This window comes from Microcaecilia unicolor, chromosome 5 (assembly GCF_901765095.1).
Source record: "Microcaecilia unicolor chromosome 5, aMicUni1.1, whole genome shotgun sequence".
Lineage (NCBI taxonomy): Eukaryota > Metazoa > Chordata > Amphibia > Gymnophiona > Siphonopidae > Microcaecilia > Microcaecilia unicolor.
Window position 1 is genome coordinate 25172908 of NC_044035.1, and position 24210 is coordinate 25197117.

At 45.6% G+C, this 24210-nt stretch overlaps 1 protein-coding gene across 1 annotated transcript in view; it reads right to left on the bottom strand.

Moving 5' to 3' along the window:
• The window catches only part of MXI1 (MAX interactor 1, dimerization protein), a 128000-nt gene extending 105127 nt beyond the window's left edge, over positions 1-22873 (bottom strand). Inside the window, exon 1 of the mRNA XM_030202769.1 lies at positions 22348-22873. Coding sequence (XP_030058629.1) covers positions 22348-22564 — 217 coding nt within the window. The 5' untranslated portion in view covers positions 22565-22873. The remainder of the gene's footprint in view (positions 1-22347) is intronic.
• Positions 22874-24210: the final 1337 nt, after the last annotated feature.

Here is a 24210-nt window from a genome sequence, read left to right on the forward strand (position 1 = left end):
GGACACAAAAGCTTACTAACAGGCTGCACCTTCTTCAGCTTCCAGCTGGCCTGGGGTTCTCTCTGGCTAGGGGGCCAAACACAGTTGCCCCAGTTGTACCTCCCCTAACACTGTCTCTTGCATGTGATTTTGCACAGTATAGGAGAAAATGCATCTCTTTGTATTTCTCTGTGCTGTGCTAAATGCAAGGTCTGACCTCTTGGGATTTTGATTTAATTTGTTTATAGTTTGTGGTCACTTATTCTGTATTTGTGTTCTGTGTGCGTGACCAAAGTATTCCGTGAGCATCAGTTTTCTATGTAGTATTCTATAGTACTTTGGCTTCTTCAGTTTTCTTGATAGATGTATTGATATTTTAGGGCCCCACTGTAATATTTAGGGCATATTTAAGGGAAGCATGTGTGTGTTGGTGGATGAAGAGTGCACCCTCTTATATTTCCCCTAGCTCTCAATGTGGTCTGCAGCCACTGAGGCCAGCACTGCTACTCCCATTGAAGTTATTGGGAGTGGGGTAGGTGTGCGGTAGGAGTAGGGGCATGGGCAGGGCATATCAGGTGGCAGGTGTTTCTCTAGTGCCCATCCACCCAACCTGCTGGCCCACCCAAAAATTGCCTTCTGGCTACTCCACTGGTCCCACCCCTGCACGGCACAGACTGTAGAAGTCTGCCCGGCACTAGCCTTATTCTCCATCTACTGAAGCTGTCATTGAAGCTCACTCCTACCCATCCAAATCTCTCCAGCCATGATTGGGGCACAGATCATAGAAGTCTGCACAGCAATGGCCATCTATCCAGTCACAATTAGGGCACAGAATGTAGAAGTATGACCAGCACTGGCCTTGTTCAGCTTCAGTATTTGGAGAATCTATCCAGCCATGATCAGGGTACAGATCGTAGAAGTCTGCCCAGCACTGGCTTAGCTTCTCAATTACTGGTGTTGCCATGCTAAGTTTTTTTCATTCCATTCCTTCCGTACAGGATTCCTTTGTGTTTATCCCACGCATTTGTGAATTATGTTACTGTTTTCATCATCACCTCCCACAGGAGGGCATTCCAGGTATCTACCACCTTCTCCGTGAAAAAGTACTTCCTGATGTTATTTCTGAGTTGGCCCCCTCTGCAATGTAAATTAATGTCCTCTAGATCTACCACCTTCCCTCCTCAGGAAAAGGTTTGTATATTAATACCTTTCAAATATTTGAATGTCTGCATCATATCACTCGTCTTTCCTTTCCTCCAGCGTGTACATCTTCAGATCATCAAGGGGCTCATTTTCAAAGCACTTAGACTTACAAAGTTCCATAGGTTACTAGCAGGCTCATTTTCCAAAGAGAAGGAAGCCCATCTTTCGACACAAATCGGAAGATGGGCGTCCTTCTCACAGGGTCGCCCAAATCGGCATAATCGAAAGCCGATTTTGGGCGTCCCCAACTGCTTTCCGTCGTGGGGATGACCAAAGTTTCAGGGGCGTGTCGGAGACGTAGCGAAGGTGGGACTTGGGCGTGCCTAACACATGGGCGTCCTCGACCCATAATGTAAAAAAAAAGGGCGTCCCTGACGAGCACTTGGACGACTTTACTTGGTCCTGTTTTTCTTACGACCAAGCCACAAAAAGGTGCCCGAACTGACCAGATGGCCACCGGAGAGAATCGGGGATGACCTCCCCTTACTCCGCCAGTGGTCACTAACCCCCTCCCACCCTAAAAAAAAATCTTTAAAAATCTTTTGTGCCAGCCTCAAATGTCATACTCAGGTCCATCTCAGCAGTACCTGGAGCAGTTTTAATGGGTGCAGTGCACTTCAGGCAGGCGGACCCAGGCCCATCCCCCCCCCTACCTGTTACACTTGTGGTAGTAAATGTGAGCCCTCCAAAACCCACCAGAAAACCACCATACCCACATCTAGGTGCCCCCCTTCACCCGTAAGGGCTATGGTAGTGGTGTACAGTTGTGGGTAGTGGGTTTTGGGGGGCTCAGCACACAAGGTAAGGGAGCTATGCACCTGGAAGCAATTTATGAAGTCCACTGCCCGGTTGGTGTCCTGGCATGTCAGGGGGACCACCAATGCACTACGAATGCTGGCTCCTCCCAAGACCAAAGGGATTGCATTTCATCGTTTCTGAGAGGGCCGTTCTTGGTTTCCATTATCGTCGAAACTCAGAAACGACCAAGTCTAGGGACGACCATCTCTAAGGACGACCTAAATTTCAAGATTTGGACATCCCCGACCGTATTATCGAAACAAAAGATGGCCGTCCATCTTGTTTCGATAATATGGGTTTACCCGCCCCTCCACCGGGACGTTTTGCGAGGACATCCTCAGCAAAACTTGGGCGTCCCTTTCGATTATGCCCCTCTAGGTAACTTTGTAAGTCTAAGTACTTTGAAAATATGCCTCCAAGTCTCTCTTCATGCATCATTTTGCCCATACTATTTTTGTTGCTTTTCTCTGATTATCCTCATTTTTTACATCCTTAGCAAGATGTGGCCTCCAAAACTAAACACAACACTCCAAGTGGGGCCTCACCAACAACTTGTACAGGGGCATCAACTCCTCCTTTCTTCTGCTTGTCATACCCCTCTCTCTGTGGCCTAGCATCCTTCTGGCCATGGCCATAGACTTGTCACATTACTTCATCTCCTTGAGATCCTCAGACACCATCACCCTATCTTGAACATCTCCTTTGGATTTCTTCACCCCAAGTGCATCACTCTGCGCATTAAATTTTAACTGCCAGACCTTTGACCATTCTTCTAATTTTCGGTGCTCTCTTCTCACGGCTTCTGCTCTCTCTGGGGTATCCACTCTACTGGCTATATTTGTGTCATCTACAAAAAGGCAAAGTTTTACTTCTAACCCTTCAGCAATGTCTGTCATCTTATATAATAAAACTCACCTTCAACGTTCTGAAGACACTGACGTCACTTCCTTCAAGATGGGTTTGAAGGGTTCGTGGTGGTGAAGCCACCAAAATCGCCAAGTCTCGGGGCCCCGCCCTCGCGTCAAACATGATGACATTGAGGGTGGAGCGATGGCGTCACACACCGAGGGCAGAGCAATGGTGTACGGTGCGTTCAGGAGGTGCGGAGCAATGGCATCAGAACGACGAAGGGGTCGGTAGGTAGATAGGGAGGGAGAAGGGGGGGGTGTTGGGGAGGAAAACCTTGCTAGCGCCCGTTTCATTTGCTCCAGAAACGGGCCTCTTTTACTAGTAATTATATATTAAACAGAATGGGCCCCAGTACTGACCCCTGAGGCACTCCCACTACTCACATTCCTTTCCTCCGAGTGAATTCCATTTTTTAAAAATTATTTAATTTATATATATATTTTTTAAAATACAATACAAGATTCTCTCTTGAACCAGGAACACAGAAAGCAACAATTTTATAACTGAAAAATTAACAATAAGTAACAATAAATTCTTCCTTAGACCACAACTGAAAAAAAAAAAGAGGGGAGGAGAAAAGAAATTAAGGAAATAACAAAAGGAAAACTATTAAATCAGAAAAGGCATTAACAGGAACCCAGACTCCCCCAAACCTAAATTAAACCACCTCTAGCTTACATGATCTTTTTCACATCTAGGATTGAGCGAGCTGCTCAGGAGCAAAAAAAAAACCAAACCCCATATTTCATCCATCCCAGTCTAACAATACATTTACAAGGATATGATAGAAGAAAAGTAGTTCCTAAATTTTTAATTTCTTGTCTCACTGCTAGAAAAACTTTCCTCCCATCCTGTGTTGTTTTAGTCACGACTGGGTATATCCTTACCTTCCTATATAATAAAACTCACCCTCAACGTTCTGAGGACACTGACGTCACTGTCAGGTCCTCCGGGCACTTCCTTCCTTCCGGTTCGAAGCCTTCGTGGTGGTGAAGCCACCGAAAACACTGTTGGGGCCCCGCCCTCGCGTCAAACGTGATGACGTCGAGGGCGGAGCAATGTCAGCAGATTGAAGGTGACGTGCCGAGGTCCGCAACAATGGCGGACGAACGCCAACGGGGTGAGTAGGGAGGGGGGGGAGGTCCGGAAGGAAACCTTGCTAGTGCCCGTTTCATTGCCGCAAGAAACGGGCATGTTTTATTAGTTTGCACATAAAACACATCCTGGGAACGTGTGAAGTAAAGTCTCAATGTTGTATTTAGATCTTGTTCAAAAACATACGATATGCTGCATTGGTTCTGTGATTAAGTCCTCCAAAATTGCTGAGATATTTTTAACATCTAATGAGGCCCCTTGAGCTACATTCACTTCCAAGTTCCCCTGGGACTTCAAGGCAACAGGTAAATAATAAATCTTGTTAACAGGAGGAATATTACTAGAGGAAAAACCCAACCTATCCACAAGATATTTCTTGAAAAGATCTACAGGCATAAGTACATTAAGTACTGCCATACTGGGAAAGCCCAGCATCCTGTTTCCAACAGTGGCCAATCCAGGTCACAAACACCTGGCAATATTCCCAGGAGTTTTGGAAAGTTCAAAACACGCAGATTAAGCCGTCGGTTGAAATTCTCAATTTGCTCCAACTTTCTACGGAGAGCCAGCTTATCTCATGCCGCTGTACTTTGAAATTCTTGGAGATCTCTCATATCTACTATAATAAAAAGCAACCTCAACGTTCTGAGGACGTTCTGAGGACACTGACGTCACTGAAGTCAGTCAGTCTCCCAGAACGGTTCGTGGATTCATGGTGGTGAAGCCACCCCACCTAAACAAACAGTTGACCCCCCCCCCTAAAGTTGCAGCTCAACACAAGGACCTCCAGCACCCCCCCGCAACAACCCCCTCCTGAGACAACCACCTTTGCGTTGCTTTGCCGGCGGGGGACCCGAAACCCCACCAGCACAAGCCCTGTCTGCTCACTACGGTGTCATCTTCGGCATTCCTAGCCTGTGGAGGCAGGGATTCTGTGCGTCTGACGTCCTGCACGTGCATGACGTCAGACGCACAGAACTCTGCCCTGCACAGCTACCAACGCCGACGCCGTACTCAGCACACAGGACTTGTGGTGGCGGGGTTCCGGGTCCCCCGCCGCCAAACCGACGCGAAGGTGGGTGCGATGGGCATGGTGGGTCGGATGGCTGCGGCCGGATGCATCACCGTGGGTGGGATGGTGCCGGGAGGGGGGGGGGGGCGCATCGCACCTCACAGGCAACTGCTCAATGAGGAAAACCTTGCTAGCGCCCGTTTCATTTGGGTCAGAAACGGGCCTTTTTTACTAGTTATTAATTAAAGCTTTCTGTATTGAAAAGTCCATTTTAACCTCCTCAATCACCTTAGCCATTTGATCCACTTTAGAAAACAACGATATTACCTCAGTTGTGGACCGGGTGACTGTGGCTTGAAGCTGCTACAAAACTTCCCAAATCGAATCTCATCCGCTTCTCTGTTGCTGCTCCTCCCCTCCAGTGCTGAGCTGGCTCCTTTCGGGCCCACGTCCTGCAGGCCTGAATCCAAAGCCACTTTGGCAACGCAAGGCCCATCTGGCCTCGCTGGACATGGCAGGATATATTTATTTATTGCATTTGTATTCCACATTTTCCCACCTTTTTGCAGGCTCAATGTGGCTTACAATGTATCGATCTTGATGGAAATAGTTTAGAAAATAGACAATTATTGTTACATAAAGATCTTGAATGGTATAGTAATAAAATTTAGACAAGCAGGTAAATGAAAACAGTTGGAGGAGATGCGTTACATTAACATGTGTTGATCTTTGTGGTAGGCCTTATTAAAGAGGTGGGTCTTCAGAAGTTTGCGAAAATTAGTCAGTTCGTAGATCGTTTTTAAGTTACGCGGCACTCAAGTAGGAAAAGTTTGATGCATGCGTTAGCTTGTATTTTCGACCTTTGCAACTGGGGAAGTGCAGATTAAGGAATGCACGGGATGATCTTTTGGCATTCCTGGGTGGTAAGTCTATCAGATCTGACATGTAGGCTGGGGCATTTCCATGAATGATTTTATGAACTTGGGAGCATATCTTGAACGTGATGTGTTCTTTGAGTGGGAGCCAGTGTAGCTTTTCTCGTAGGGGTTTAGCACTTTCATATTTTGTTTTTCCGAATATGAGTCTGGCTGCGGTGTTTTGGGCTGTTTTTTTTTTTTTTTGTTACATTTCTACCCCGCGCTTTCCCACTCATGGCAGGCTCAATGCGGCTTACATGGGGCAATGGAGGGTTAAGTGACTTGCCCAGAGTCACATGGAGCTGCCTGTGCCTGAAGTGGGAATCGAACTCAGTTCCTCAGTTCCCCAGGACCAAAGTCCACCACCCTAACCACTAGGCCACTCCTCCGCTGTCTGAAGTTTCTTGATTATTTGTTCTTTACAGCCAGCGTAAAGTGCGTTGCAGTAGTCTAGGTGGCTGAGCACCATTGACTGTATCAGATTGCGGAAAATGGTCCTTGGGAAGAAAGGTCTTACTCTTTTTAGTTTCCACATTGAATGGAACATCTTCTTGGTTGTGTTTCTCGCATGGCTTTCTAGTGTTAGATGTCGATCGATGGTGACTCCAAGGATTTTTAGGGTGTCCGAGATTGGAAGGGATACGTTTGGTGTGTTTATGGTGGTGAATTTATATGGCATCAGGGGGAGATTAACGATGTTTCAAGCCAAAAGGAAACGGGCATTTCCTCAGTCAGAACCCGACTCCTGAGGACGCTCAAGTAGCGAAACACAGACTGTGGTGTAGGGTCTCGGGCGATTTGTGAGTGGCGATGGACTGATAACACACCAACTTTGAGTGTTTGCAGAAGATTTATGTGCTATACTACCAAGAAGCCTTTTAGTAAGAGAACTTTTGGGGCGTGAGTAACCTGAACCTCAAGATAAAACACACTGATGAAATGACTCGTGAGAACAAGGAATTTCACGGCCTGATTTGTTAGTTACTGCATGGTAGTGTTTTAGGGTACAATTCCCACAGGTGCATTTGCATACGTGCAGTAAGAGGGAACCATTTCGTGAACTATTATGTTGCTGGTTATAAGAGCCGCTAACAGGTTCTGGAGGGTAGATAGCAATTGGATGTATTAGTTAGAGGTCACAAGGTGTGAAGATATGCGAATGAGTGTGAACGTGCATGTATGTAGGATATTTGGCAATTGATATTTGAGGAAATATTTTGCAATATTATGTATAATAAAATAAAGAGTATTTATAATAACTGTGTGAGTGACATATACTAATAATATTGAGTACATTTATTAACATTTACGTTTAACCCGGCATTGAATAGTATGCGTAACGAATATGTATGAGATCTATTGCATACAATAGAGGCAGCACATGCAAAGAGATCCTGTGCATATTCACTGGGGGAAACCTGACTGGATTGTGGCCCTCCAGGACCAAGGTTGGACAACCCTGCTCTAGAGTTTCAGCAGCATTTAGTGTACCTGAATGTAACTCTCCTTCAGCTACTCTAAAGTCACCTGCCCTCTCTCCCTCCATCTTATATGTAAAAAAATACCTCTATGAGCTGCTGGACTCCCTTTTACTCTCATCTTTAAAAATGCTCCCTACGGCCATCAGCCCCCTTTCCTTCCACCCTTTCATATTTTAAAATGTATAAAACTACATCTTGCTTACACTGTTTTTGTAATATGAAGGGCTTATAGAGAGGATGTTATAATGCCGTTGTATCGCTCCATGGTGCGACCGCACCTTGAGTATTGTGTTCAATTCTGGTCACCGCATCTCAAGAAAGATATAGTGGAATTGGAAAAGGTGCAGCGAAGGGCGACTAAAATGATAGCGGGGATGAGACGACTTCCCTATGAAGAAAGACTAAGGAGGCTAGGGCTTTTCGGCTTGGAGAAGAGACGGCGGAGGGGAGACATGATAGAGGTATATAAAATAATGAGTGGAGTGGAACAGGTGGATGTGAAGCGTCTGTTCACGCTTTCCAAAAATACTAGGACTAGGGAGCATGCGATGAAACTACAGTGTAGTAAATTTAAAACAAATCGGAGAAAATGTTTCTTCACCCAACGCGTAATTAAACTCTAGAATTCGTTGCTGGAGAACGTGGTGAAGGCGGTTAGCTTGGCAGAGTTTAAAAAGGGGTTAGACGGTTTCCTAAAGGACAAGTCCATAAACCGCTACTAAATGGACTTGGGAAAAATCCACAATTTCAGGAATAACATGTATACGTTTGGGAAGCTTGCCAGGTGCCCTTGGCCTGGATTGGCCGCTGTCGTGGACAGGATGCTGGGCTCGATGGACACTTGGTCTTTTCCCAGTGTGGCATTATATTAAGAGGACAAGTAGTGACTGCAGTAATTAAACCGGATGCGTTTGTGGAACAAATGTAGAAGTATGTGATTTGGACTCTGATACAAATGTCTGTGGTAGTGTTCACAAATTGATGAAAGATATTAATGAAGAGACTGGAACAAAAAAAATATCACGACTTCAGTCCAAAACTCTCTGTTGGGTAATGCAAAAATTACTACCCCCCCCCCCCCCCCCCTTTAAAGAAATTCCTTCCCATGCCCATGGTTTGGATCTCAATTGTTGACCATGTAGCCCTGAGCAGTCTACTTAACCACCCATTTAAAACCAATAGCTATTCTAAATACTTTCCAGCTGATATTCAGCCCACAGGAAGCAGGCCAGCTAAGTGCAGGATTGGTGCTGATCCCAGATATTCAATCTTATCTTTCCCCCTAAACCAACCTCTCCTCTTTCCCCCATTCTCTCTCTCTGTGGATAACACTCTCATCCTCCCTGTCTCATCAGCTCGTAACCTTGTCATCTTCGACTCCTCTCTCTCCTTCTCTGAACATATTCAGCACTGATCAAACCTGTCGTTTCTTTCTATATCATCATTAAAATTTGTCCTTTCCTTTCTGAGCACACTACTAGAACCCTTATCCACACTCTTATCACCACTCACATAGACTAACTGAAACTTGCTTCTCACAGGTCTCCCACTTAGCCATCTGTCTCCTCTTCAATCTGTTCAAATTTCTGCTGCACGACTAATATTCCGCCAGTGTCGCTATGCTCATATTAGCACTTTCCTCAAGTCACTTCACTGGCTCCCTTATCCATTTCCGCGTACAGTTCAAACTCCTGTTATTGACTTACAAATGCATTCACTCTGCAGCTCCTCAGTACCTCTCGTTTCTCCCTTCTCCTCCACTGCTAACTCCAGACTCCGTTCCTTTTATCTTGCTGCACCATATGCCTGGAATAGACTTCCTGATCCGGTACGTCAAGCTCCATCTCTGGCCATCTTCAAATCTAGGCTTTTTGATGCTGCTTTTAACTCCTAACCCTTACTCACTTGTTCAGTAGGTATGTTTTTCATTCCCATTTTAGTAATTCCTTTATCTCTTATTTGTATTGTTTGTCTGTCCTAATTAGATTGTAAGTTCTGTCGAGCAGGGTCTGTCTCTTCATGTTCAAGTGTACAGTGCAGCGTACATCTAGTAGCGCTATAGAAATGATAAGTAGTAGTAGTATTAATGCCAGGTCGTTTCCGGTGACCGGCATTGAATATCGTATTTTTTTTGTAGGTAGCTTAAACTTATCCAGCCAAGTTAATATTCAGAGCTGGCTGGTTAAGTTTATAGCGGCCAAAGATAGGACCACAATTTATGCGGTCCAATTTGGCCACTAAACTTAGCCAGTGAAGCGCTGAATATTCACATCTAGCTGGTTATATCTCAGCTAGTTAGCTGCTACGTGCTATGCACTAATATTCAGCGGAGATAACTGGCTATTATCATGTCGAAAATTAGCACTTAAGGGTGAACTTTCGAAAGAGAAGGACACCCATCTTCCGACACAAATCAGGAGATGGGCATCCTTCTCTCAAGGTCGCCCAAATCGGCATAATCGAAAGCCAATTTTGAGCGTCCTCAACTGCTTTCCGTCGTGGGGAAGACCAAAATTCACGGGGGCATGTCAGCATCGTACTGAAGGCGGGACTGGGGCATGATTTAGAGATGGGCATCCTCGGCCGATAATGGAAAAAAGAAGGGCGTCCCTGACGAGCATTTGGCCAACTTTACTTGGTCCATTTTGTTTCACGACCAAGACTCGAAAAGGTGCCCGAACTGACCAGATGACCACCAGAGGGAATCAGGGATGACCTCCCCTTACTCCCCCAGTGGTCACCAACCCCCTCCCACCCAAAACAAATTAAAAAACATTTTTTGCCAGCCTCTATGCCAGCCTCAAATGTCATACCCAGCTCCATCACAGCAGTATGCAGGTCCCTGGAGCAGTTTTTAGTGGGTGTAGTGTACTTCAGGCAGGCGGACCCAGGCCCATCCCCCCCCCTACCTGTTACACTTGTGGTGGTAAATGTTGAGCCCTGCAACCCCCCCCCCCCCAAAACCCACTGTACCCACATGTAGGTGCCCCCCTTCACCCCTTAGGGCTATGGTAGTGGTGTACAGTTGTGGGGAGGGGGGTTTGGGGGGCTCAGCACCGAAGGTAAGGGAGCTATGCAGCTGGGAGCAATTTGTGAAGTCCACTGCAGTGCCCCCTAGGGTGCCCGGTTGGTGTCCTGGCATATGAGAAAGACCAGTGCAGTACGAATGCTGGCTCCTCCCACGACCAAATAGCTTGGATTTGGTAGTTTTTGAGATGGGCGTACTTGGGTTTCCATTATTGCCGAAAACCAGGGACGACCATCTCAAAAACGACCTAAGGACAACCATCTCTAAGGTCAACCTAAATTTCATGATTTGGGCGTCCCCGACCGTATTATCGAAATGAACGATGGACGCCCATCTTGTTTCGATAATATGGGTTGCCCCGCCCCTTTATGGGGCCGTCCTGCGAGGATGCCCTCATGACAACTTGGGCGCCCCTTCGATTATGCCCCTCAGCCGGCTAAGTGCTATTTAACTAGCAAGGAGCCATTCCTGGCTGATTAAATATCGCTGAATATCGGGGGGGGGGGGGGGGGTCTCTCATTAGTGCCACATTATAAGTTCTTAATTCTGATTTTATTCATGGGGCTCGTTGCATGCAATAAGTATTATTTTTAAAGGAATCGTTAATATTACTAACTAGTAAAAAAGGCCAGTTTCTGTGAGCAATGAAACGGGCGCTAGCAAGGTATTCCTGCGGCAGTGTCGTGAGGTGTTTGGAGGGCAGCGTCGGGAGGGCACAGGACGGCAATGTCGGGAGGGCGCAGGTGGGTAGTTTTTTTGTGGAGGGCGGCAGCTTCGGGGTCCCGGCAGATCAGGTGTTCGAACGGCACTCCTCCCCTTGCGTAGTGGTGTTTGTCGCTGTGCGTCGGGGGGGGGTGGAGCCCTGCGTAGGCCGCTGTTTCTGGCTGTGCGTCAGGAGGGGGGGAGCGTCGGAGGGCGGTGGAACTGCCGATTGGCTGAGTGTCATAGCCCCACCCTCCACGTCATCACGTTGTGACGCGAGGGTGGGGCAGACACTCAGGATCTTGCAACTACAAATTTACATTTAGAATGTTGGGGTTGTGAATTATGTGTGGATGGGGCGTGGCTGAGGGCGGGTCTATGAGTGAGAGTGAAAGTGAGTGGTGATAACAGCCTAGAAGACTACAGGGCTTCAGTGTTTCCCTGCCACACAGTGAGGTTCAGGACGTTGGCGGTGAGAATTATTTATATAGATGTTCCTTTTCCAGTGCCAATAGTTAGGTCCGTGTACAGCATACAAATAAATTAATCAAAGTCCAAGAAATGAACTTAGGCAGTTCATTTATGTACAAAAGTATATACTTAGATTTATTACTAAGAGAAAAAAGGTCAAGTACTTGCAATATTGCATTTAAATGTGTGTGTGTGTGTATATATATATTATATATAGCAACCATCGGTTAAAACCAAGTATTACCCATAGTATGAATTTAATTATTTCAGACACCAAACCAATAGTGAGATGTGATTTGTGTTGCTCTGTGAGTTATGCAATGAATACCCCACGATTCCACGAAGAGGGGCATTTTCAATAGTGCATCCAAGTCAGACTTTACACGTTTTGCACTAAACGTACCAAATCCAAATAGGAAATATACCCATTTTGGAAAAAAAAAAAATTAATACTGTTTCAAGGTTTTGTGTTTTGTGATTTATCTTTCTAGGTAACTTTAAAAAAAAAAAAAAACTGCACAAGCTAAAACCACAATAAATAAATAAATGCTCCCAGGTACACATCTCACCATTGCTTCCTTATCTTGTCTGCTGAGCCCTCCAAAACTAGGGTTACCATATTTTGTCCCCCTCAAAAGGACACATGGCCCGCCCCCACCACATACCCCGCCCCTTTCATGCCCGCGCTCCGCCCCCTGTCACATTTACCCCCTCCTCCCTGTCACACACCCCGTCACCCCCCTCCCCTTTACCTTACTACTGCCCTGGTGGTCTAGTGACCTCTTCGGGGCAGGAAAGAGCCCCCTCTTTCCTGCCTGAAGCGCTGCCCTGCATGCATCCTTCCTGTTGGTGATCTCAGTGCCGATTCAAAATGGCCGCCAAGAGTTGAAGTCTCGCGAGGTCACTTCAACTCTCAGCGGCCATTCTGAATCGGCGCCGAGATCCGGGCAGGAAAGAGGGGGCTCTTTCCTGCCCCGAAGGCGGAAGAGGTCACTAGACCACCAGGGCAGTAGTAACTAAGGGGAAGGGAGGCTAGCAATCTGCCCGTTTGTCCGGATTTCTGGACAAACGGGCAGGCTGGTGGGTGGGCCGTCCTATAGGAACGGGCAGATTGGCAAAACCCGCCCAGTTACTCGGAAATGTCCTCAAAAAGAAGACATGTCCGGGTAAATCCAGACATATGGTAACCCTATCCAAAACCCCACTACCCTCAACTGTACACCACTACAAGGGGGCACTTATATGTGGGTACAGTGTGTGTCTAGTGAGTTTTTGAGGGCTCACAGTTTCCACCACAAGTGTAGCAGGTAGAAGGAGGTATGGGCCTGGGTCCACCTGTCTACAGTGCACTGCACCCACCACCACACTACTCCTGGGACCCATATGCTGCTCTAATGGACCCGAGTATAACATCTGAGGCTGTCAGTGGGTGGGTACTATTTTTATTCACATTTTTGGGGGGGTGGCAGGGGGCCAGTGACCACTAGAGTCATCTGGTCATTTAGGGCACCTTTTTGTTAGAAAAACAGGTCTAGACCAAAACGTTACGGTTTTGTTTCATTATGGCTGCAAAATACCCAAGAGTTGGGCACGCCCTAATCCCGCCTTTGAAACGCCCCCGACATACCCCCCTTTGTGATTTGGACACGCTGGAGACCAAATGCATAGACGTCTGCAAAATAGGTTAAATAAAAAATCCATCCAAACGGTGCTATTGGACAGTTTTGTTTTTCGAAAATGAACCCAAAAGTATCCTTTTTGCTGGGGAATTTAGATTTTGGATGTCTTTGATATGGCTTGTACCTTTCCAGGAGCAGTGCAGGTACAGTAGGTATTTCCCTGTCCCCAGAGGCTTACGACCTAAGTTTATACCTGAGGCAATGGAGGGTTAAGCGATTTGCCCAGTCACATTCTTTCCTAATAATTTCTAATGTTTCTATTTGCTTTTTTTCACTACCAGTGTACACTGAGCGGATGACTTTAATGTATTGTCAACAGTGACACCTAGATCCTTTTCCTGGGTGGTGACGCCTAATGTGGATCCTAGCTAGAGTTTGGATTATTCTTCTCTGTATGTATCACTTTGTACCTGTTCACATGCATAGCAGGGTAAATGTGCATGGAGGAGTAGCCTAGTTAGCGCAGTGGACTTTGATTCTGGGGAACTGAGTTCGATTCCCACTGCAGCTCCTTGCGACCCTGGCCAAGTCACTTAACCCTCCATTGCCCAGGTACAAATAAGTACCTCTATATACTATGTAAACCACTTTAATGTAGTTGCAAAAAACCACAGAAAGGTGCTATATCAAGTCCCATTTCCCTTTCCCTATTTGAGATTCTAAATTCTACATGGAATGTTGCTGTTGCTACTATTTGAGATTCTACATGGAATGGAATGTTGCTAGTGGAGGAGTAGCCTTGTGGTTAGTGCAGTGGACTTTGATCCTGGGGAACTGAGTTCAATTCCCACTGCAGCTCCTTGTGACTCTGGGCAAGTCACTTAACCCTCCATTGCCCCTGGTACAAAATAAGTACCTGAATATATGTAAACTGCTTTGAATGTAGTTGCAAAAACCTCAGAAAGGTGGTATATCAAGTCCCATTTCCACTATTTGAGATTCTAGATGGAATGTTACTGTTGCTATTATTTGAGATTCTGGAATGTTGCTACTATTTGAAGATTCTACATGGCATGTTGCTAGTGGAGGAGTAGCCTATTGGTTAGTGCAGCAGACTCTGATCCTGGGGAACTGAGTTTGATTCCCACTGCAGCTCCTTGTGACTCTGGGCAAGTCACTTAACCCTCCATTGCCCCTGGTACAAAATAAGTACCCGAATATATGTAAACTGCTTTGAATGTAGTTGCAAAAAACTCAGAAAGGCGGTATATCAAGTCCCTTATTGTCAAGGGCTCATCCTGTGGCAGTACCTAAGGACAGGTATTAAGATACAGGCTCATCCATCTCACTCCAGGACACACAAGAGATCATTCAGTACAGGAAAGCAAGTGTCAATCCTAATAATAGAAACATGAGATTTGAACCCTGAGTTCCTTGAACACTACATGATCTATGGGATGCACATAGAGAAGAATAACCCAAACTATCCTATATAATAAAACGCACCTCCAACATTCTGAAGCTGACTGCATGGCTGAGGCATTCCTGCTCTCTGTATCCATCTCCTGAATTGACATCACGTACTTCCGGGTTCGTCACAAGCAGATGTGACCAACCACACGAGGTTTCTCGGCTTCAGAATGTTGGAGGTGCATTCTATTAAATAGGATTGGTCAGTTCCTTGAAGCACAGCCAGAGCTCAGCGTCCTGCACAGTATCACTTAAGACACCAGAGAGAGAGGGGGGGCCTGACACCAGAGAGGGGGGGGGGAGGTATCTCTGTCACACACACACTCTCTCTCTCACAGTCAATGTCTTTCTCTCTCTCACTCTCACACATTCTATGTCTCACACTGTATCACATTCACTCTCTATGTGTCACACATTCACTCACACACTCTCTTGGTCTCAAACACTCAAATGCATATTTTCAAAGCACTTTGGGAGGCTAAATTCCATAGGTTTCTATGGAACTTTGGGAGGCTAAGTGCTTTGAAAATGAGCCTGTCAGTCTCACAGAGAGTCTGTGTCTCACACACACTCTCTCTCTCTCTCTCTCTCTCTCGCACACACTGTATCTGTGTGAAACACACTCTCTCTCACACTGTGTCTCACATATGCACTTGCACACACTCTCATTCTCACACACACACTCTATCTCTCTCAGACACACTCGCACCCAGACTCACTCTCTCACACACACACACACTCGCACATTCACTCTCTCACATACAGTCACTCTCACAGACACTCTCTCAAACATACACACTCCGAGGAAAACCTTGCTGGCGCCCGTTTCATTTGTGTCAGAAACGGGCCTTTTTCACTAGTAGCTACATAATGCTAGGTTCCACATTACTGCAAATAAGTTGAAATCTCTGCTCTTCTGTATAGTGGTGGCCAAAAGTAGTTTACAATTCTAATTGCCACATATGTTTACGTTTATTGGAGATATTTGATATACCCTCTGACGTTCTATCTCCACCTGCTGGTAGAGGGACATAACCCACAAGTCTCTGGATTGATCTGTGGGACGCTATGGAAACTACTTTTACTAACTACTAGGACAAAGCAGTTTACAAGTTTTCAGAATAAAATAATTTAAAGCATGGAAGGGAATTCCAAATTAAAATAGGATAGCAACATTCTCACCAAAGATTTAAAAAAAAAATAATAATAATCAAATCAAATCAGAGTAAAGGAAGGCTGGGAAGCGGATTTCATGGGAGAGGGCTGGAGAGAAGGCATCAGAGCACATGGCCAAAGGATGAGTCAAAAAATGGATCTTCAATAACACCTTAAATTTAGAAAAGCAATGTTCAGAATGAAGGGAGGGTGGGGGCGGTTATTCCACAAACATGATGCGAGAAAGAAGGCGGAATGCTTTGATGATTCCCAGTGAGCAAAATTAGAGGAAGGAAGAACCATCCAATGGGAACTGAGGGAACGTAGTGATCTGGAGTATAAAAGGATAGAATGTGCTGACAGATAGGTAGAGGCACCTGGGGGGTCTTTTACAAAGGCGCGCTAGCGTTTTTAGAGCACGCTAAAACTAAGCGTGCACTAAACGCTAGTGAAACCCATATATTCCTATAGATTTCTCCACCCTTCACATAAGGACGAGATGTCAGACATTGGATCAGGGCCACTGCTGCCCTACACTGGATCCTCCTGAAGCACAGGGCCTGGGATGGCTGCCAAAGGTCCCAAAAGACAGCCCTACCTTATCCTCTCACTCCTCACAGTCAGTCTGTTTTTCATAACAGACCTAGAGCTCCTTTTACAAAGCCGAGCTAGCAATTAGCAGCACATCAAATGTGACAAAACCCATTCAGTTCCTATGGCCTTTGTCGCATTCAATACACGGTAATCGTACTACAGCTTTGTAAAAGGAGCCATTAGTAAACATGCATGTGTGAAGAAACAGTGTGTTTTAAGCCCGTAAAATATATTGGCTATTTTCCTGTCTTAAATGTGGCTGAAGTGTATTTCTCAAGTTTGGCCAGCAGATGGTGCATGTTTATGCTTAAAGCTGCTGCAGAGAACTGACTTCTCTTTCTTTTATTTGGCACACAAACAATAGGAAGTGCCTGTAGTGATGTAACCAGTTTTTATTTTAAACTTGACTGTTCTGGACTCTGACTGGCCTGGAGTTTTGAAATTACCCAGCAGTGGCTGGCAGTTAGTGTTATAATTAATCCATGTTTCAGTTACCTGTTATTGTTTGCCAATTGCACATTTTTGTGCATTGTTCCAGTGTGAGAATAAACACAGAAGTTTGTTCGTTCTGCCTGTCTGGACTGAAAGAATCCTGGTGGCTTGTATGTTACAAAGTAAAGTGCATTGATTCTATTTTTTCTGCTGTGACTTTTTCAAAGGAACAGGGTAAACCGTGGAGCATTCAACTCCCCAGGATCTAATATTAGCTTCAGTGATGGGGGCACTAGGAGGCTCTGCCCGGAGGAGTGAGGAGAAGATGAAAGAAGCCAGGGCTCCAGGAGAGACCAGCACTGGGGCACCAGGAGAAAAAGTGAAAAACAAAAAAAAGAAGGCTACTTGCTTTCATATACGCAGCTTGTCTGCATCTATGAAAGCCATCTGTGGCATGCACAGAGCAGCCATGTTTAGCGATTGGCTGCTCTGCGCATTCTCAGCTGACTGGCTGGCTTCCCCCTATAGCATGCAAATGAGCCTGTTCGCAAAAGCAGCGAGCAGCTCATTTGCATGCTATTCGCTTCGGGAATTCCTGTGTATTTCCAAATCGGTAGCTTTTACTGAGGTGAAAATACAGTTGGATGCTTTATGGGGACCTTTATGCATCTGGGTGTAAGTTAGAATCAGTGTTTCCCAAATCTGTTTTGGGGACCCCCCCTCCCCTAGCCAGTCAGGTTTTAAGAGTATCCACAATGAATAACCACGACATTCAACTAGAAACAAATCCGTTCCCAATGCATGAAAATTGATGTCATGTACATTTATAGTAAATATCCTGAAAACCCAACTGGCTGAGGTTTGGGAAGCCTGAGGTTAGATGGTCTGAGTAGTTTGGATTCTTATGCAAACTATACAACCAAGTAAGGTTACCTGCTGAATCCAGATACACCTAACAAGGTTGATCATGGACTGGGTTTACACCACTGAATGCAGGAACTCCGTAGTCTTGCTTTGCTTAAGGAATCCACTAGTGAAATCAGAACTACACCTTCCTGTATACAATGGAACAAACCAGTGGTGTACCAAGGGGGGGGGGGCGGTGGGGGCGGTCCGCTCCGGGTGCACGCCGCTGGGGGGGTGCCGCGCGCCTGTCAGCTCTTCGTTTTCATGCTCCCTTTGCCCCGCAACAGGTTACTTCCTGTTCCGGGGCAGAGGGAGCATGAAAACGAAGAGCCGGCAGGCACGCGGCACCCCCCCCCCCCAGCGGTGTGCACCCAGGGGGGGGCATCGCGCTGTTCAGGGGGGGGTGCTGCACCCGGGGGGCAGGGCGCATCGGCGATCTGCCCCGGGTGTCAGCCTTCGTAGGAACGCCACTGGAACACACACAGGATTGGATCAACCCTTTTGGGCAAATCTGGTTCTACTTGGCCACCCTACCAAGCACCATCAGATGTACTTTACAAATAAATGGTAGTTGTTATAACATTGAATTTGTTAAATTTTCTAGTATCCCTTAGGTATGTATCTGATTTGCATAACTCCAGGGTCACAGCAGGTACACATCCATCTAAAAAGAGCAAGGTCCTTTCTCAAATGTACTGCTGCATCTTGGGCAACTCAAGCCCTAAAATCCTACAGCGAGAGAGAGAGCTGCCAAGTTATCCATTACATTATTATAATTCTTATAGTCCGCAACTTATTTATTCAAGTTCTGTGAGGATTACAAATAAGAGCTGGACAAAACCAAGGAATTACAAAAATTGCATCAACAAAGATTTTTTTTTAATGTCTGTTCTGATTTTGAACTTAGGGTATTTTCAGTCCCTTTGGGAATCAGTACTGCAGGCCCCATAATGCAACAGGGAGGAGGGGTTGCCAGAAAGCCTGGACTTACTTCTAGTCTCCCTCCTGTAACTGGATAACTTGGCAGGTCCACGGAGACTAACTGAAGAAAGGCAAGAACATGATCTGGAAGGCGTATTGTAGCATTTTACTCGAGGAGGCGCATTTTCAAAATGATGTCCAAGTTGGACTTTGGCCATTTTGCGTTAAATGTCCCAAATCCGAATAGAAAAAAAAAAAAAAAAAGACTATTTTTGAAACCGCAAAACCTGTACTTTTTTCCTGAAAATACTGTAATAAGCTTTTGTGCTCTGCGCGTTTATCTTTTCACTGCCATTTTTCAAAAGAAACGTGCAAGTGAAAAACATAGAAAAATCATGCTATTGGAATGTAGGAGGGGCCAGTATGTTTAGTGGACTGGTCCCCCAGACATTCCAGGAGAGCAATGGGGCATGGCTGTGAACTTTATATAAATGCTCACAAGTACACATCTCTTCATTGCTCCCTTGTCTGAACCCACTACCCTCAACTGTACACCAGTACAATAGCCCTTATAGGTGAATGGGGCACCTACATGTGGGTGTCTGGTGAGTTTTGGAGGGCTCACAGTTTCCACCACAAGTGTAACATGTAGAAGAGGTAGGGGCCTAGGTCCACCTGTGTACAGTGCACACTGTGGGTACCACTACACTATTCCAGGGATCTGGATGCTGCTCTAATAGACCTGGCTATAACATCTGAGGCAGTCATAGAGGCTGGTAAGTGCTATTTTTATTCTCATTTTTTTTTGGGGGGGAGGGAGGGGGTGGAAGGAGGTCATCCTTGATTCCCTCCAGTGGTGATTTAGGGCATCTTTTTGTGCCTTATTCATTCTAAAAACAGATCTAGACCAAAGCGTTTAGATCTTTGTCCTGGACATTTTTGTTTTCTTCCATTATGGCTGTAAAACTTCCATGTGTTAGGCATACCCTAAGCTGTCCTTTGAAATGCCTGACATGCCCCCTTGTGATCGGGATGCACCGCAGACAAATTGCATAGATAGATGTTTGCAAAACATGTTCATCCAAATGCTACTTTATGACACTTTTTAAATATATTTCCTCTTTGGAAAATAAGCTCCTTAATATTCAAAAACTCTAGGCGCCAGCATAATGCAACAATCTGATGCAGAAGTGAGGGGAAAACAAACTAAGTAATATTTTTAGATGGCCAGAGTACAACACTGAGATTATGACAGATGCCCCAATTAACTGCATGAAAATTTGGAATACAGTTGTTATTGTAGTGCAAATATAATTGTGTAAGTGCACAAATCTTCAAACAATGTTTCTTCATAGGTATAGCTTGTCTGCTTACTTGGGGGGGGGGGGGGCTATAAGGAAGGAATACTAGTAGTTGGTGGACCAATTCAGCTCCTGCTACATTGGGGGGGGAAGGAAACTGCCCCCCCCCCCATGCCCACACCAAACTAGGCCTACGGTTTTTGTTTGATCATTGCTGCAATCAGTATTCCTTGTTTTTGAGGCTTCCTGGATTTTCATTTCAAGAAAATTATTACAATAAAAGCCATGGATACATTTTGGGACGTAAAGAAAAATCATTCGTTTCCACTTTAAATAGTACAACCGTAGCAAGAAGATACTCCTAGATGCTGCATAGCTTCACTAGAATGACCCCAGCAGAGGAAGCCTATTACCACCATCCACAGCCTGTTGCTTTAAGGCCATGCAGTGACGTCACGTAACTACAACTCCCAAAAAGCCCAGCACTAAACTGGTAACCACACCCACCAGCCTACAGACTCAGCAACGCATGACATCAAGGGAGAACAGACCGTCTGATTCGTGGAATGTGTACAGCAACCACGCCCCCTTTTCGGACCAAGTCCAATAGGAACGCAGGAGTTTGTCTCCATGTGGAAACCATGTGTCACACCAACTGGGAGGAGGAAGTGAATGCAGCGGCTGTGCTGATTTGGCCGGGCTTAAGGAGGAGGCGTGCGTGCACCTGAGGTGTTGGCAATGCTACGAGTCTTGCATTAGTTGCCAGGCCACAGGGAGACTGATCTGGTCTGCAGAGTACTGTGCTGTGTCATTTTTTTCCCTACTTTGTTTTTATAAGTTTTAATGAGCGGATCTTGTGATCTTTCCACATTTACAGACTCATTCTGGCCCTAAATAGAAAGGCCCTGCAGAATCTGCGTCACTGTTCATAAACTAGCACTAGCCTGCATAATTAGAATGCACGTCTTAATTTTGCAGTACGGATTTTAATTCTAATAGAAAGAGAACCCAGTATTCGTCTACATTACAAACTGGTAGTTTGCATTAACTTTATCATACGAATCTATAAGGATAGCTACAAGTTCTAGAGATCATGTGAGTAATTGCTAATTGAAATCCTACACTGAAGCAGATCTCGGGGTCAAAGAGGCAGCAGACAGACGGATTCCCCCCCTCCCCCCCCCGTCTCGAGGTTAATGAAAAGACTGCATGCAGTATAGGCCTTAACTTGCAACTGTCTCACTTTGGAGTTGCTACGAGCTCTCTTTAACCTAATATTCACACCATACAGCAAATGTACAGGAAGGAAAACTTGCCTTGCATCCGTTTGCAAATAATAGGCACGCATCCATCTGGTTTTAGTTAATTCTTTACATTGTAAACGCCTCAGAAGACAATGATGGGAACATAAATTAATTTGACATCGTCCAACAGTGCAGAAACGGGATGTCCACCGAGCAGTACCAACCTCTTTCTAAAAATACTTAACTAGAGTAGCAGGAATTAGTGAACACGACGAGACACAACTTATACGTTCCAGCAGACTTTCTGGAACGACTTGCCATTTATTATTACAGCAGGAGAGGAGAAACTAATGATCACTTTTGGTCGATGGAGTAGTTTTCATCTGAGTGTATTCAATACTTAGTAAATCTCCAGAGAGCCCTTTAATTCAATACCAGTTAAATATGAAATATAAATGAAACCTCGTGAAATTTTAAAAGAAATTAAAAAAAGTTCTTCTTTAACCTTTACCAGCCGAAAACAAACTTTTGTTGTTTTTTTTTGCACTCGTGGAATACTGTACTATACAAATCTGCAGGGATTTCTGATTATATTGAGACGTAATTGCGTATTTTCTTTTTACAGCTTGCTTTGTTGTGTGGTCTATTATTCAAAATCAATAGTATCCTTTCACGACTGATTCTGTTGCAGCTTATTAACTGTACATTAGCCTTTTTTATGTTGCACATGCAAATCTGTTACACACAAGCCTAGGCCCGCTATTCTGTGCGTTCATCCATTCTGTGTATAAACACACGAACAGCTACTGCAACCCCCCCCCCCCCCCCACACACACACACACACACACACACACACATATCAAAGGCTTTGTCTTTACAGTAGCCTTTTGCTAACTGGAAAGTTTAGGTGGTAGACTAAAACTGATGCTTCCATTGGTGCAAGTCAACGTTAACGTTATTTTTGCGCAAAGGCTTTGTCTAGTTGTCTGCAAATGAGCGACAGTTTTTAAGTGTGGTCTGGCAGGCATCAAAGGCGACTGGTTGACTTGTTTTGTTCCTCTGTCTACACCAGTCAATGCCGGCTGCTCGGTGGGGGGAAATCAGACTTACTTTTGCTTTCCTTCTCGACCTGCTCCAAATAGCTGGCAGCCTCCAACAAGATCTGCACATTTCGGGGGAAAGTGTTCATTTCTTGCATCGAGTCCTCGTCCTCGCTGTTGAAGATGACACTGAAGTGCAGGTCTTTGGGCTCTTGCGGATTGCAAGAGGTGTCCATCAGCTCGTCGTCCGATTTCACTTCTTTTCTTGGCCGTCCTCGTTTCCCCATAATTTTTGGTTTTGCCCTTTTTCCCCCTCTGTCTGGTCTCAAGAAAGGGCGCAGGACTCCCTCAGACTTGCTTGTTGTTGTCTGCTGCTGCTTTCTCTCCCTAATAGATTGTTGGACTCGCAGCAGAAGTGAAGGCGAGCAGGACGGCCTGGATTTAGAAAGGACTCCGCCGCGGTCCTAGTGCTCGCCCGTGTTAGGAAAAGGTCAACATGTGGCCGCTTCGTCCCGTGGTTAGGCACACACCTTGCACGTAGAAATTACCACCAGGCAGAGAAAGAAGAACCAGGAAACTCTCGGTAATTAAACGATTTCAGATACCAGGAGCTGCTACACACGAGATTAATTAATAAGCCTATTGGCTGCCCACCAAAGTGGCCATAGTTGAAAAGCCTTTAAGGCTCTCTAAGAAGCTATTCTTTAAAAAGATGCGTGTGTTTCCAACTGCTACATTATGTTGCTAACTTCCTGTTTGTAGATAAAACAGATTTGGAATACCTCAGCTGGCAACCAGCACCTACTTATAATGTTAAGAACATAAAGTGGAGGAGTGGCCTAGTGGTTAGGGGGTTTGGGTGGTGGACTTTGGTCCTGGGGAACTGAGTTGGATTCCCACTTCAGGCACAGGCAGCTCCTTGTGACTCTGGGCAAGTCACTTAACCCTCCATTGCCCCATGTAAGCCGCATTGAGCCTGCCATGAGTGGGAAAGCACGGGGTACAAATGTAACAAAAATAAAATTCTACATGGAATGTTGCTACTATTGGAGATTCTACATGGAATGTTGCTATTCCACTAGCAACATTCCATGTAGAAGGCTGCGCAGGCTTCTGTTTCTGTGAGTCTGACGTGCAGGATGACGTCAGACTCACAAAAGCAGAAGCCTGCGCGGCCACATTGGTGATCTGCAAGGGCCGACTTCTACATGGAATGTTGCTAGTGGAATAGCAACATTCCATGTGGAATCTCAAATAGTAGCAACAGTGGAGGAGTGGCCAAGTGGTTAGGGTGGTGGACTTTGGTCCTGAGGAACTGAGTTGGATTCCCACTTCAGGCACAGGCAGCTCCTTGTGACTCTGGGCGAGTCACTGAACCCTCCATTGCCCCATGTAAGCCGCATTGAGCCTGCCATGAGTGGGAAAATGCAGGGTACAAATGTAACAAAAATAAAATAGATACTATTGGAGATTCTACATGGAATGTTGCTATACCACTAGCAACATTCCATGTAGAAGGCTGCGCAGGCTTCTGTTTCTGTGAGTCTGATGTCCTGCACGTATGTCAGACTCACAGAAGCCTGCGCGGCCACATTGGTGACCTGCAAGGGCCGACTTCTACATGGAATGTTGCTAGTGGAGGAGTAGCCTAGTGGTTAGTGCAGTGGATTTTGATCCTGGGGAGCTGAGTTCAATTCCCACTGCAGCTCCTTGTGACTCTGGGCAAGTCACTTAACCCTCCATTGCCCCATGTAAGCCACATTGAGCCTGCCATGAGTGGGAAAGCGTGGGGTACAAATGTAACAAAAAAAAAAAAGCATTTTTTTTAAGGAAGAAAAATCAACAAAGGGTACCCGTGAAGACTACTACTACTATTTAGCATTTCTATAGCGCTACAAGGCGTACGCAGCGCTGCACAAACATATAAGAAAGA